General features: G+C 37.4%; 1 protein-coding gene across 5 annotated transcripts in view; it reads left to right on the forward strand.

Moving 5' to 3' along the window:
- Esrp1 (epithelial splicing regulatory protein 1) overlaps positions 1-14,098 on the forward strand; it is a 55,237-nt gene that overhangs the window by 19,963 nt on the left and 21,176 nt on the right. For 4 of the 5 annotated variants that reach the window (XM_074068856.1, XM_074068857.1, XM_020178226.2 and 1 more), the window contains exons 10-13: positions 2,060-2,361; positions 5,572-5,790; positions 8,046-8,244; positions 11,458-11,626. In XM_074068856.1, the coding sequence (XP_073924957.1) occupies positions 2,060-2,361; positions 5,572-5,790; positions 8,046-8,244; positions 11,458-11,626 (889 nt within the window). The remainder of the gene's footprint in view (positions 1-2,059; positions 2,362-5,571; positions 5,791-8,045; positions 8,245-11,457; positions 11,627-14,098) is intronic. The other variant, XM_020178224.2, reaches the window with a different exon arrangement.

Consider the following 14,098-nt stretch of genomic DNA (forward strand, 5'->3'; position numbering starts at 1 on the left):
TAAAATTTCACATATGTACTGAGAGTAGATAAATGGGATTCTGAATGTTTTTTATTTCCCAGTGAAACATGGGAACTGATTTAAAAAAAAAAAAAAAGTTAAGAAGGAACTTCCAGTATAGTATCAGTGAGCTTAATGTACTGTAACACTTGCCCTAAGGTTCAAGCCAACCTTCTGTAGTTAAATAGCCATTAAAAATAGTACTATACAAAGGTGAAAGGGTCACATAAAGTTGTGTATAAAGAGAAATGGTAGTTCTTGAAAGAAATGAGTCTGAAAATGGTTTTCAAGCAGCCATGCTATAATAACTTAGGTTGTTGGAAATCTTCTAATTTTTCTCTAAGAGAATTTATCAGTGGCCTGAAACATGGTAACTTTCTACATTCGGGAATGTGTAGTGTACACAGAAATATGAGCAGAAAGAGAGGGAACAGATAGGGTTTCTATTACTTTTATTTTTAGCATTTATTGTACAAAATAATGAGTTTCATTACGACATTTTCATACATGTAAGTAACATACTTTGATTTTACCCTTCCGTTTAGTTTAGTCTTTCTGTAATTCTTGAGTGATTCATAACTTTAGAATCTAAAAGTAACAGATGCAGAAGCAATGTTAGTTTGTCTGTTTTTTTTTTCTTTACATACATCTACTTTATAATTTTATGTTGCTCTGTTCATGTTGCTTTATAACTTTCTTCCTTGATTGTCATCATGTGTCATAATTTTTAAGCATCTGTGCCAGGCATCTAGACCTTACTACCAACTTTTCCCTTTGTCTTCAAGTGGATATTTTTGTATCTCTGTATGTGCTATTCAGTAGGATAAATCTCTAAAACTAGAATAGCTGAAGCTAAGAATTATGGACCCTTTTGAGAGACTTTAACAGTTCATGTCAAATTATACTAAGACAACTTTCACTTAAATACAGAGAACATTTGTATCTCTGCATAATGTAGCATTGATGAATTTTTTGCAATTGGAGAACTTGTTGAAAAGCATGCTCTTAGCACTGTAGCACAGTTAGCTGATATATTTCTATTCTTGCATTTTCTTTCTTTAGATAAACCCCAAGGCTTAAAAATTCAGGAATTTAAGTTTAATAGTTTCCAAAGCTCCAAAGTAGCATTTGACATTGGTTGGGGATAAACTGTATTTGGAGTTGCTGGGCTCTTAACTGGATCTTGGGGTCCAAAGGTAGATGTACTGCAAATTGAGAATCACAAAGTTAACTAGTATTCACAATTTTGCCTGGGATTTCATTGTCTCTGGCTAGTGTGATAAGAATTTTCTATTAAGGAAAGTGTTAACTATTGTATAAGGTTGAATGATGGTATATTTTGGTATTTACACTCTGGCAGTGCTGTACAAAATGTTTTAATTTGGCCAGAATGTTGATTAAATCCTGGAAGTGTGAACTGAATATATTCATTACACTATTGTCTTTACTTGAATGCATTGGAAGCTTTCTTAATAAAAAGTACTAAGGAAAATAACATACCCAAAGTGCTTAAAGGTATTAGCCTACTTCTCATAGTTTATGAAGTAAATTTTACAGATGAGGAAATTAAGCTATGAAGGTTAAGCTTGACTAATGTCATGTACTAGTAAACAGGGTAGCAAGATTAGGCCAGGTATTCTGGCTCCAGGACCTATGCTCCTTTTTTTTTTAAATTACTGTTGATGTGTTTCTGGGGATTGAACTGAGCTTTGTGCATGCCAGACAAGCACAGTACCACTGAACTACATCCTCATCCAGGTCCTGTGCCTTTAACTATTGTGACTTACTATCTCTCCCAGAGGAAAATAAGTCATATCATATGATTTAATTATCTGACCAGCTTCTTAAATTAAGAAGGGTGTTTTATGAAATTGCTAGGGGGAGAGTTTCAAATTTGAGCAAAGAAAATTCTGATTCCTAAGATGTTACTATGAATTCAGTAGGAGTGTGGGTATTAATTACGAACTGAAGACATTGCCTGGAATTTTACTATTTTAAATTTGGTAAAATTGATATCTTAACTATTTCTCCCTATGCGTTCTAATATTTCTTCCCCTAGGGACATCCAATGAGGTAGCCCAGTTTCTCTCCAAGGAAAATCAAGTCATCGTCCGGATGCGGGGTCTCCCTTTCACAGCCACAGCTGAAGAAGTGGTAGCCTTCTTTGGACAGCATTGCCCCATCACTGGGGGCAAAGAAGGCATCCTTTTTGTCACCTACCCAGATGGTAGGCCAACAGGGGATGCTTTTGTCCTCTTTGCTTGTGAGGAATATGCACAGAATGCATTGAGAAAGCACAAAGACTTATTGGGTAAAAGATACATTGAACTCTTCAGGAGCACAGCAGCTGAAGTTCAGCAGGTTGGTTTTCCATAACCTTTGTATTACTTTCTGTTTTTTTGGCATTTTGCCTAATAAATACTTTGTTAAAATTTCATATGCATAGGAAAAAATTCAATAAAAAAATAATAATGGTAGTACCAAGCATTTTGTACATATTGCCATATTCTGTACTAATTTCTGCTGTTTATCTCTGAAAACAATCTTAAGTTATTCATAGTATTAAAATAAAACTTGAATAATGCAGGAAGTCTTAGTGCATGAAAATTGTCTGATTTTATAACCAAAAGGTAGCCACTGTTACTTTGTATACACTCAGAAAGCATTACCTTTTGTATTTTCTTATTTCCATTTTAAAATTTTTTGTCTTTAAATTAATGTCTTATTGAAGTACATAGTTGATTTAGCAATTCCTCTATTGCACATGTGGGTTTTTTAATTTTTGTTTTATTTTGTTTTCTGCTATAAGAAATTCCTCCATAAACATGCTAGTAAACTTTTTCATCAATTTCTGATTGATTTCTTTAGAATTGAATATGGAGTATGAGCTTTTGAGGTTGTTAATGTTTTACCAAATGTATTTGCCAGAATGCTTGATAAGTTTTATTTCCTGCTAGTCACCTTCTGGCTTTACTAGCTTTTAGAATTTATAGTTTTAAGACAGAAAATAAGTTAATGTATTAAAATCCAGGCGTGAAACCATCTATAGAATCTCAAGCCTATTCGTAGCTGCTGAATATGTCACCATTTCTTTTTCAGTGGTGGTGGTAGGAGTCTCATTCTGTAGCCCAGGATGGTCTTGAGTTCACTATCCTGCTTCAGCCTCCTGCTTAGCTGGAGTTACAGGCGTGCTCTACTGCCCTTTGTTGGACTCTTTTACATATCTTTCAACTTTTTCAGTTTGTGTCCCAGAGTAGTACAGTCATTTAAATTATTTATTTGGTCTTTTATTGTAAGCTTTTATGATATTTGCTCTAATTATTTGTGTGAGCTCAGGAGATGATTTTGTCTAGCTTCTGTAACTCATTGTATATTGTGACTTACAATAATTACCCACAGTTACAAAGAACCTTTTAATTTATTAGGATGCTGTAGATGGTTTGGGATATAGGTGAGCTTCCTATCTAATTCTGTTTCCCTACTGACTTATTTAATAAGTGCCAAAGTAGTCATAGGCATAGGCTCTGTCATTCTTTCTTCCATGACTAGTAATATTTCACTCAATAAGTACTTGAGCACCTTCTATTTGGCAGATATCATAAGGTGCTTGACTATTTTCTGTCCTGAGTTCTCACTACATAGATTTTCTGGTCATGTTCTCTCTCTAATATTTGTTCTGTGTCTAGATTGTTACTTTGTTTGTTTGGTTTTGTTGCAAGGAATTGAATCCAGGACCTTGCATGTGCTAGACAAGTACTGTACCACCAAGCTACATCCCCAGCCTTTATTTATTTATTTTTATTTTTTTGAGGCAGAGTCTCATTCTGTAACCCAGGCTGGACTTGAACTAAAGATCTTGCTTCTACCTCCTGAGTGCTGGGATTTCATGCCCAGCTGTGTTTATATAATTTTAAAAAATTATTATTAAAGCTTTCCTCGGCTGGTGGAGTGGAGTGGCTCAAGTGGTAGAGTGCCTGCCTAGCAAGTATGAAGCCCTCAGTTCAAGTATCTCAAAACAAACAAGCAAAGCCTTCCTGTTTCTTTGTCATGGCATTACTTTGGGTGTGCTATGTTTGGATTTTGACTTTGTTACCTACTATCCAACAACTGAACAGGGTGTAAGTGAAGAAATTAATGCATGCTTTTGGGAGGGTTCATTGATTCTTACACATTTTTTGTTAAAGGCTATAATGAAATCAGATGTAGTAGTATATGTCTGTAATCCTAGCACTCAAGAAACTGAGGCATGAGCATCATGAGTTTGAGGTCAGCCTGGGCCTGTATAGTGAGTCACTATTTCATAAAACCTAAAAAGAAAAACTAATGGCTATAATGGTTAAGTTTTCTAGAAAATCTGGGCATTTCACAATGTCACAAGTGGCATTTGCACAAAGTTCTACCTCCTAGTTTTATGAACTAGACAAAAGTGGACAAAAACTTATAATACGTATTTTGCCTAGAGCAATTCTTGGAAATGTATCTGTGTCATCATCCATTCTCACTTTCTCTCTCTCTCTCTCTCTCTCTCTCTCTCTCTCTCTCTGTTTTTTGCTGTACTGGAGTTTGAACTCAGGGCCTCACACTTGCTAGGAAGGTGCTCTTCCATTTGAGCCACTCCACCAGCCCTGTTTTGTTTTGGGTATTAAGATAGTCTCCTGAATTATTTGCTCAAGGCTGACTTCAAACTGCAGTCCTCCTCATCTCTGCCTCCTGAGTAGGTAGGGTTATAGACATGAGACTCCTGGCTCATCCATTGTCAAGATAGCTGAATTCCATGAATCTAAAAAGATACTGAAGTTCCTTTGTCTTGACGACTACCTCAAGTTCACATGGAAATTAAATTACTATTTAACTTTATGGTACCAAGTTGTTGTTTTGTTTTGTTTTTTTGTTTTTTTTTTTAGTTTTTCATTGTCTAGCCATTCTGTCTTGTGCTTTTATATCATTCAAAGTTGTTATTTGACCTGTGGTTCTTTTACTAGGTCATTGTCTTTATTTTCTTGGGTCTGCAGTAGAGTGTGAAGACAATATTAAGGAGAACATTATGTACTTAGTGAAGTAAAATCTAATAAATTGCTACAGAAGTAAGTGCACTTTGAGCGATACATTCAGATTTTTAATAAATTCAGATTTTAAGGGTACTTGTCTTAAGGTAGGTAGTGATATATTTGTCCAGGTAGACACGGCCTTAGTAAATCCCTGTGTCGTGTGTTATGTATGTTTTATAGATTAGACAAAAGTGGGTATCTCACTTTTCCAGCTGAAATGCATGAATTCCTTCACCAATACTTTTCAAACTTCAGTGCACTGAGGGATCGTCTGAGGATTCCGTGAAAATGCAGATTCATATTTTGTAATTTTGGAGTGGCACTCAGGCAGCATGTCTCTGTCTCTTTGTGCTAGATATTAAACCCAGAGCCTTGTACGTGCTAAGCATGTCCTCTATTATGGAGATACACGCCAACTCCTAGACTCTGCATTTCTAACAGGCTCCCAAATGATGGCAGCTGGCCTGCAGACAGCATAGGAGTAGCAAGACTCTAAATCACTTCTGTTTTGCTTTGAGAACAGGTGCTGAATCGATTCTCCTCGGCCCCTCTCATTCCACTTCCAACCCCTCCCATTATTCCAGTACTACCTCAGCAATTTGTGCACCCTACAAATGTTAGAGACTGTATACGCCTTCGAGGTCTTCCCTATGCGGCCACAATAGAGGATATCCTGGACTTCCTGGGGGAGTTTTCCACAGATATTCGTACACATGGGGTTCACATGGTATTGAATCACCAGGTAAGAAAGTTGAGTATTGGAAAACTTATTCGCTATTCTTTCTGTGTTCAAGTGTTGTCTTCTAATAATAGAGTACAAATATTTCTTAGTTTTTCCCTAAGTCTTTAAGAAAAGCTTTAACCGTAAATACAGGAAGTCTTTAGGATATACTCCAGAAAGAATGCTCTTATTCAAATTAAAATTCAGCTCTGATTCTTTTCATCACATACACCCATCTGCTTGTCAGTACATCAGGTAGGAGCCAAATATGTTATTAGTGTACACAAAATTTTCCTGTTGCAGCTACTGAACTCTGCAACTCTGCTGTTTTGGTGTGAGAGCAGTGACAGATAATACATAACGAGCATGTCTGTGTCTCAACCACAGACTTTTTTGCTAGGGAGGCGTTCTTACTGCTTGAATCCCTCTATAGCCTTCAGAGTGTTTAGAAATTACTGATTTCAATTTTTTTCATACTTATATTAGACATTAAATTATATTCAGTAGAATGCACACTCAATGAGTACTTATATCTATGTCCCCTATTAACAGTGTATGGGGCTTAGAGGCACTTACCTATATTAAGGAATGAATTGTTCATAAATGTCCACCAAAATCAAACTGAATTCTTTCAGTATGCCAGAGAAAAGTTTTCCAAATAGCTTGGTGCTACTTTATTTGTGATTATTATTATTATTATTACATTATTGTTGTGTTGGGGATACAGTGACGTTTACAAACGTGCTTACAGTATATCTTAAATTCAACTCCTCCATCTTTGAGTTAAATAAAATTTAACTCAAAATTTAACTTCCTGGGGGAGTTTTCCACAGATATTCGTACACATGGGGTTCACATGGTATTGAATCACCAGGTAAGAAAGTTGAGTATTGGAAAACTTATTTGCTATTCTTTCTGTGTTCAAGTGTTGTCTTCTAATAATAGAGTACAAATATTTCTTAGTTTTTCCCTAAGTCTTTAAGAAAAGCTTAAATTGCACTTTCATGAGTGCAATTTAGTCTAAACTAGAAAGGATGTGTCAGGAATCAGAAAACTTCCTGAGTCCTTGTATTCTATACTAGTACATGCTCATTCTAACTCTTAAGTCGTTATCAAGCCATATACCTTTTTGTCTCACAGCCGTCTTAGCATGCTTCACCGGTGGGAGTCCTTTTGAATCAAATCCCCCACAAGTCAGCATCCCCAGGGAATTATTTCTTTTTGAGCCATCATTTTTCCTAGGGGACATTATTCTTTGATTAACAGCAGTAGACAGATTTGCCTCTCATTTGACCTCCATGACCTATTGTGATTTCACTGGATAAAAATGCTGCTTTGATGATGGACAAGCTCTTAGCTGCCTTGAAGATGTTAGGTCCATCTGGACTGGGTTCATTGCTAATATCCCTGGTATGGTAACTCTTATGGTAACTTGCATGGTAAAAATTTGGATTAAATTCTTCCTAAGAGACTTTGAGAAGAAATTATAAAATAGGAAAGCAGTCCTAGAACCTGGCTCTACCTTTTTCTCTCCTACAAAATGCTCACATTAAGTAAAACCAAGCAAACACTACTGATTAAAAAAAATTTACTTTGAACATCACCTGTTTGAGCAAGTTTAAGGTAGAGCTCAGAGACAGGAGGTAAGAGAATGGCTTCCAAGCAAAAGTGATGGTACAGCTCTCACCACCCATCACTGTGCCTTTTCTTTTTAGTTGTTTACCCCAAGCTACATTCCAACACCAGCTTCAGGGATGGGGGAAGATGGAGGAAAAGCAAAAGGGATGTGGCAGGTCCATGATGGACGAGGACTGAGAGCCAAGAGAGAAAAGTGGTTTGTTTGGCTTCCTGTAGGAGGACACATAAAGTTCTAATACTGGTTCTGTTCCTAGCTTTTCTCAATCCAGTGAGGTTTAATCGGATTTTTCAAAAGGGAAAAAAGTCTAATACACAATCCTATATTTTGAAACTGCAGTCACAAGGAGACTCTTTCAAAACTTTGTAAATCTGATACTAATTTAACAGAAACCAAAAAAGGATCACTTTCACTTGTGAGCTCTCAAAACTGTTTCTTCCAGGTTTTGTGGGCCATTCTGGTGATAAAGGGATGAAACTCAAATCAGATTTCAGTAGCTCACACTGTCACCCAGATTTTGCGGCTAAACATGTCTGTACTAATGGGTGATTGTCACTTTGCATGTTTTATAAGCAACCATTTATTTCCTTGTTGAAGGAGACAGTCTCCTTTTGTTTTTATTCTTCCCCCACACACTCAGGGCCGTCCATCAGGAGATGCCTTTATCCAGATGAAGTCTGCGGACAGAGCATTTATGGCTGCACAGAAGTGTCATAAAAAAACCATGAAGGACAGATATGTTGAAGTCTTTCAGTGTTCAGCTGAGGAGATGAACTTTGTGTTAATGGGGGGCACTTTAAATCGAAATGGCTTATCCCCACCGCCATGTAAGTTACCATGTAAGTTTTTCTTGGGTCTTGGCGCTATTCTACGCTGTATGCTGGTAGGTGCTTCAGCTGCTTTCATGACTTTCTGTGCCCCTGGTTCTTTCTGAGGCAGGCGAGGTGGTTACATAAGGCTTTCCCATCTGAAATCAGTAGTATCTGGTAATCATTTAAGACCTTGGTTGTGGACACCCATAATTAAAGATGCTACAAATACCTCCTTTCAAATTATATTCTTGCTTTTCCAGTGATAAGCACTTGGTTTCTGAAGCTTAGTGTGCTCCAGATAAGCACTGACTCTGGGAGGCAACCTGGCTATGTAGATAAATTAATACGCATTTAAAGGTAAAATATGTATGACTGAATCCTTTTCATTTCCTTTAATACCTTGAGCTTTACAAAGGATGATTTGATGCCCATTTTGAATTTTTAACTTTTTGAGCATCAGTTATATTTTGAAAATGATAACCTGGAAGAGCATTCGTACTGTTGTCCAGGATATCTGAAATGAGCAAGTTAGCAGAAAAAAAAAAAGTATGCATATGTAAATGCGTAAGTGATTTAGCCAAAGTTTCCATTGGATCACAGGATCAGTGCTTAATTCCAAGCCATGCTCTTGCTCATTGGCAAATGGGTGCAAGCCATCTGGAATCCTGTTTGAGAGGAATAAGCCCTGTAGCCTAGAGATCAAGTCCTAGTTAGCAGCTAAGGAACGTTTGGGAACCTAATGTTGAAACTTGAGTCTTTTCTTACGCAGTTTTCACCTATATATAAGACATACCTTGTTAGGCATGTTGGGTATGTAGTCAGGAAATAGTACTTGGAATATAGTTCAAAGTTAACTGAAAAAGTAAACTAGATTTGTATGTTTGATTCCATTTAACTGGGCAGTTATAGAACTTCAGCTTTACTTTGTAGTAAGCATGACCATACTACTAATAAAGCTGTTTGATAAAGCATTATTTGAGAACATTTGGTGGGGCTTAATCCTTTTTTCCCCCTTGGAATTCCTAAATGCTTAATAATCCATTTATCTGCTGCTTGCTGTTGGTGAATATCTAAGAGTTGATCATTAATGAGTATAAAGTTTTGAAAATTCATGACTGCATTTAAGAAAATATCTTAAAGTAATCCAATTGTGTGTCTTCTGTCTGTAAGCCACTGAATAATGCTAGTGGCTTTTATAATATCCTTTAGTGACAGTGTATCAAATATTGTGAGATAGAGGAATTTCTCCATCATGTACGACCCCAATTTTTCTGCTGTGATATCCTTTTACTTCTCTTCTGGTGGAAAACTGCTTATTACAGACTTTCTTCATTTCTTCCCTTTTTTCCTCACAAGCTCCAAGAAAGGAAAAAAAATGTAAACCCATGTTTCATGTAAGAATATATTTCTGTATCTTTGGTTACCTTTAATACTTTCTGAAAAACAAAGACAAAAATTTTAACCAAAATTTGTAAATTTGTCTTTTTAGCAGAAAATCCAAAATCCACTTTTTACATGCTATTATTATGTCTGTTCTACTGAACTTTTTCCTGCCACCATACTTTAGGTGACTGCCTAAATAAACAATGACCACAAAACTTACAGAAATGGCAGGTTTTAAAATCTATCTCAAAAGCCGAACAGTTAAAATAATGATTGGTTAACATTTCCCACTGAAGAGTTTCTTGTTGCTAGAGTTTTGCTGATGTGTTAACATTTGCCACTTAAGTTCATTAAGAAGGAATGTTTTATAGTCAATTTCATTTTTGTGGTCTATACATGTACACACCTTATTTATTTATTTTTATAGGAATGTAAGAGCCGTGCCTTCACTTTAGGAATGCCCACATCTTAGCAGCATAAGCTCTTCAGTTGTAAAAAATGTCTACCTTTCTTTGTTTTGAAGCAGAACAGACTTAATTACTGTTGTAGGACTTATACCTACTATTACTTGTCTTCATTGTGTGGACTGTCCTATAATGAATTGGTTGATATTGAGAATATGTGCACAGGTTGTATCATTTTCTGTAATACACTAGCCTCTTAATTTGTACTATTAGATTTTCTGTGGGTCCTTTAAGGCCAGAGAACATAATTTAAAATTTTATAGGTAACTAGCATCTAGCCTAGTTTTTGGTGAGTATGAATGAGGTACCCACAGCTGAGTATGGTAACACATGCTTGTAATTCTAGCACTCAGGAGGCTAAGGTAGTAGGATCAGAGTTCAGGGCCAGCCTGGACTACATAGCAAGACTCTGTCACAAAAAACAAAGGGCTGGGGTTGTAGCACAGTGGTAGAGCACTTGCTTGACATAAATAAGGCCTTGGGTTCAATCTCCAGAACCAGGAAGAGAGAGAGAGAAAAGAATGAGGAAAGGAAAGGGAAGGGATAGGAGGAGAAGAAAAAGGAAGGAAAAGAAGGAAGGAAAGGAAGAGAGTCACTCCAAGTCGAATGTGATATCAGTATTAGCCTTTCATCTGTATACTTGTATTCAACTTGTCTTACTCATCTCCATAGAAATAGAGAAACTCATAAGAACAAAGGACAACTAGAAATCATCTTGGAGGTTTTCATGTGAAAGTTCTCCCTTGGGCCTCTACTATTTTCAGAATTTGGTGGTTCTAGGATGAGGCTTAATGTCTAGGACTCAAAGCCAGTCAGCTTCTCAGTTATTTTTTCTGTTCAGTGCAGATGGTCTGGCTAGTTGTACTCATCACACGTGTGAAAGCTAGTGCCCCACAACTGCTCCAACCTAGGGGAGTTTCTGTGCAGAGAAGATGTGGGATAAGAGAAGACAAAGGAAGTCCGTTCTCCCCCTCCCCCAACACACGCAGTGGTGTTAGGGGATCAAACACGGTGCCTCACACATGCTAAACATACCCTATCCTACTTCACCACACCCTTAGTCCCTGGGCCCATTTTTTTTGATGACTCTTGGGAAGTCTTCTACATCTGTTTCTTCATGGATGTGTCCCATGTTGGATTTTGGTTTACTAGTCTGAAGATACAGATTGGCATAATACCTGGTAAGGTGTTTTATCTTACCTTTTCCATTTTATTTTACTGCAGGGTAGACAAAACTGTAATCTAAAGGAAGTTGATTGGGATGATGTAAAGAACTGTGATAGTGTTTCCTTTAAAATGTGTAGGTAGAAAAGTGCCATCATGTCTTTAGTGTTAACACACATGTGTCAGCTGTTACAAATGTGTCTCAAAGACTTTCTCTTTGGTTATTTAGGCCTGTCTCCTCCCTCCTACACATTCCCAGCTCCTGCAGCTGTGATTCCTACAGAAGCTGCCATTTATCAGCCCTCTGTGCTTCTGAATCCACGAGCACTGCAGCCCTCCACGGCATATTACCCAGCAGGCACTCAGCTCTTCATGAACTACACAGCATACTATCCTAGGTAAGTCTCTGAAGGAAGTGCAAAGAAAGGACAGAAACAAAGAACTCCTTTGATAGCCAGTGCCTGAGTACACAAAAGAATATTGTCTGCCACACTGAAGGTTAGCAGGCTACAGCTTCTGGTCATATCTCTGACCAAGAAGTTGTTTCAAGATAAACTGAAAAAAGTTTATTTCTTAACCACATACGGGTAGCATAATCTTTTAGGGTGCCTATGCATTCACCTTCCCCTTTGCAGTCCTATCACAGGGCCATGTTAGTGGTACTGTAAACCTTAAGATAGGGTGTCAGTGTCATGGAAATGAATCACAAGACAGAAAAATTCATAATGGAAATTATTGTGTTTTTTTTAAGCAGCATGAACTCATGTCAACCTAGAATAAAAAAACCCAAAACTGTTGCTTTACATTTTCCAGGGTTTGTATTCTTTTCCCCTTAAGTCTTTACTATAAATAAAGCCAGAATTAAGTTACTCAATATTTTCTTAGGGGATACATATTTTAAGTCTCTGCTTCTTTTTGGTGGTAGTCAATTTCTGGGAGATAGGAGAGTATAATAGAATGTTGTCGGTTAGGGAGATGAGAGGGAGCTGAGTTTTAGTTTCACTGCTTCTCACTGGGGCAAATCACTCAAACTTTCTGGATTTTAATTTTAAGCAAAATGGGATTGACCACGTTTTTGGTGTCCCTTTTCAATCTGCGCCTGTGATTCTAACTTGGTTATATAAGAAATGACCTCTCATTCTATCAATTGTTTTTCAACAAAATCTTACAATATCTTTGTTTAGCCAGTTCACTTTATTAATGTCAAAATTTACTTTGGTAAAGGCAGTATTGTTCAGAATTTTAGGAAGCAAAACCATTTCCACCAGGATTTTTCTTTTTCTTAGCGTAAGCTATTTAGACTAAATGTTTTGAGTGCCTCTATGAGTACATGAGTGAGGCTTCTGATAAATGGCCTGGAACTAACCTGTCTGATTCCTAAATTTTTAAGTGGGATTGTATTATTCTTCCTCCAGTGCAGAGTTTCCAGTGTGGGGCAAGAACTTTGGGGTCTCACGTAGTGCACTCCCCCCCATACTGGAGTTTGAATTCAGGGCCTTGCATTTATAAGGCAGGTACTCTACTACTTGGGGGTTGCCCCCCCATATACCTCCCCTACCCAAGGCCTTTTTTTGCTTTAGTTATTTCTCAGGTAGTGTCTTTCTTACACCTTGTATCACCATCCTCCTTCCTATACCTGCCGATCCTGTGCATCATATCCGGCTGAGTCTCTTTTAATTATATTTGGTTATTAGGAGTTTTTCAAATATCAGTGCTGTTGAAAATAATTGTATATTCTATTGGGAAATTAGATTTGGAAGATAGTTGTCAGCTGTTGTCCTTTGAAGGGGTGGAAAGGCCACAGGGTTGCCCTATTGTGCTTGCCTAGCCCCCACTGAAGTTCTGGGTTTGATCCTCAGCACCAGAAAGGAAAAAAAAAAAGGTCAGAATATGAGTAACTATTCATGGTTAGTACCAAGTCGGGCAACTACTCCAACACAATTCTGTTACCTCTGGTCTCTGGGATAATCACTTGCTGCTAGTGACCTCTGGTTAAACAGAATGTCGTTGTCTACCTTTCTTATGTCATCAGAATGTCAGGGCTGGACTGCAGCATCCCTCTGTGTGCCGGGTGCACTTCTCAGACCAACAGTACACTTGCACAGTAACCAGTTCTATTACTGAATAACTGTCTGAGCCCTATCACAAAAAGGAATCTCTTAGAAATGAAACCATGAGTGTTGAATTAAAGCCCCAAAAGCAAAAAGGGGTGACATTCATATCTTAAATGGTTTTATCATTTTGGCCCCATCCCTGTATGTTAAATCTTTTACAACTCATAGTTGTACATGCTAAGCAAGTCCTCTACCACTGTGGTGCATCTTAGCCTGAAGTAATTTAAAAAGCAAATTTGAAGAACAAAACATTTTACATTTTTGACAGAACATTCATTTTTAGCCTTATGTGACAATAGTGCTACTAAGACTATTGACAAACCTGTGTTGTGTCAACATTCAGGTATATTTTGGCCTATTCTGATAGGTAGGAGAGTCTGAAGTGGCATACTTGAGGCTCCAAAAAAGGGATATGAATCAGAGGCTCTGTCTCTTTTAAGGGTAAAATTTTATTTAAAACATTTATTTGGGTCCTGGCAGTGAACCTAGGGCCTCTGCCTGCTAAGAATGTGTTCTACAAATGAGCTACAAACCCAGCCAAAAATTAAAATCATAAATTCCCTCCCTCCCCCCCCTTTTTTTCTTTTGAGACAGTGTCTTAAAGAAAAGTGTCTCAGTACCCGCCTCTGGCCTCGAACTTGATGTCCTCCTACCTTACCCTCCCAAGTGCTGGCATTATGAGCACAGAAAAACTAGTTCCTGTAAATTAATTACAATAATTTAAATTTTAAATGTTTTTAACTTTCAGTTTAACCG

The sequence above is a fragment of the Castor canadensis genome, chromosome 3, assembly GCF_047511655.1.
Source record: "Castor canadensis chromosome 3, mCasCan1.hap1v2, whole genome shotgun sequence".
Lineage (NCBI taxonomy): Eukaryota > Metazoa > Chordata > Mammalia > Rodentia > Castoridae > Castor > Castor canadensis.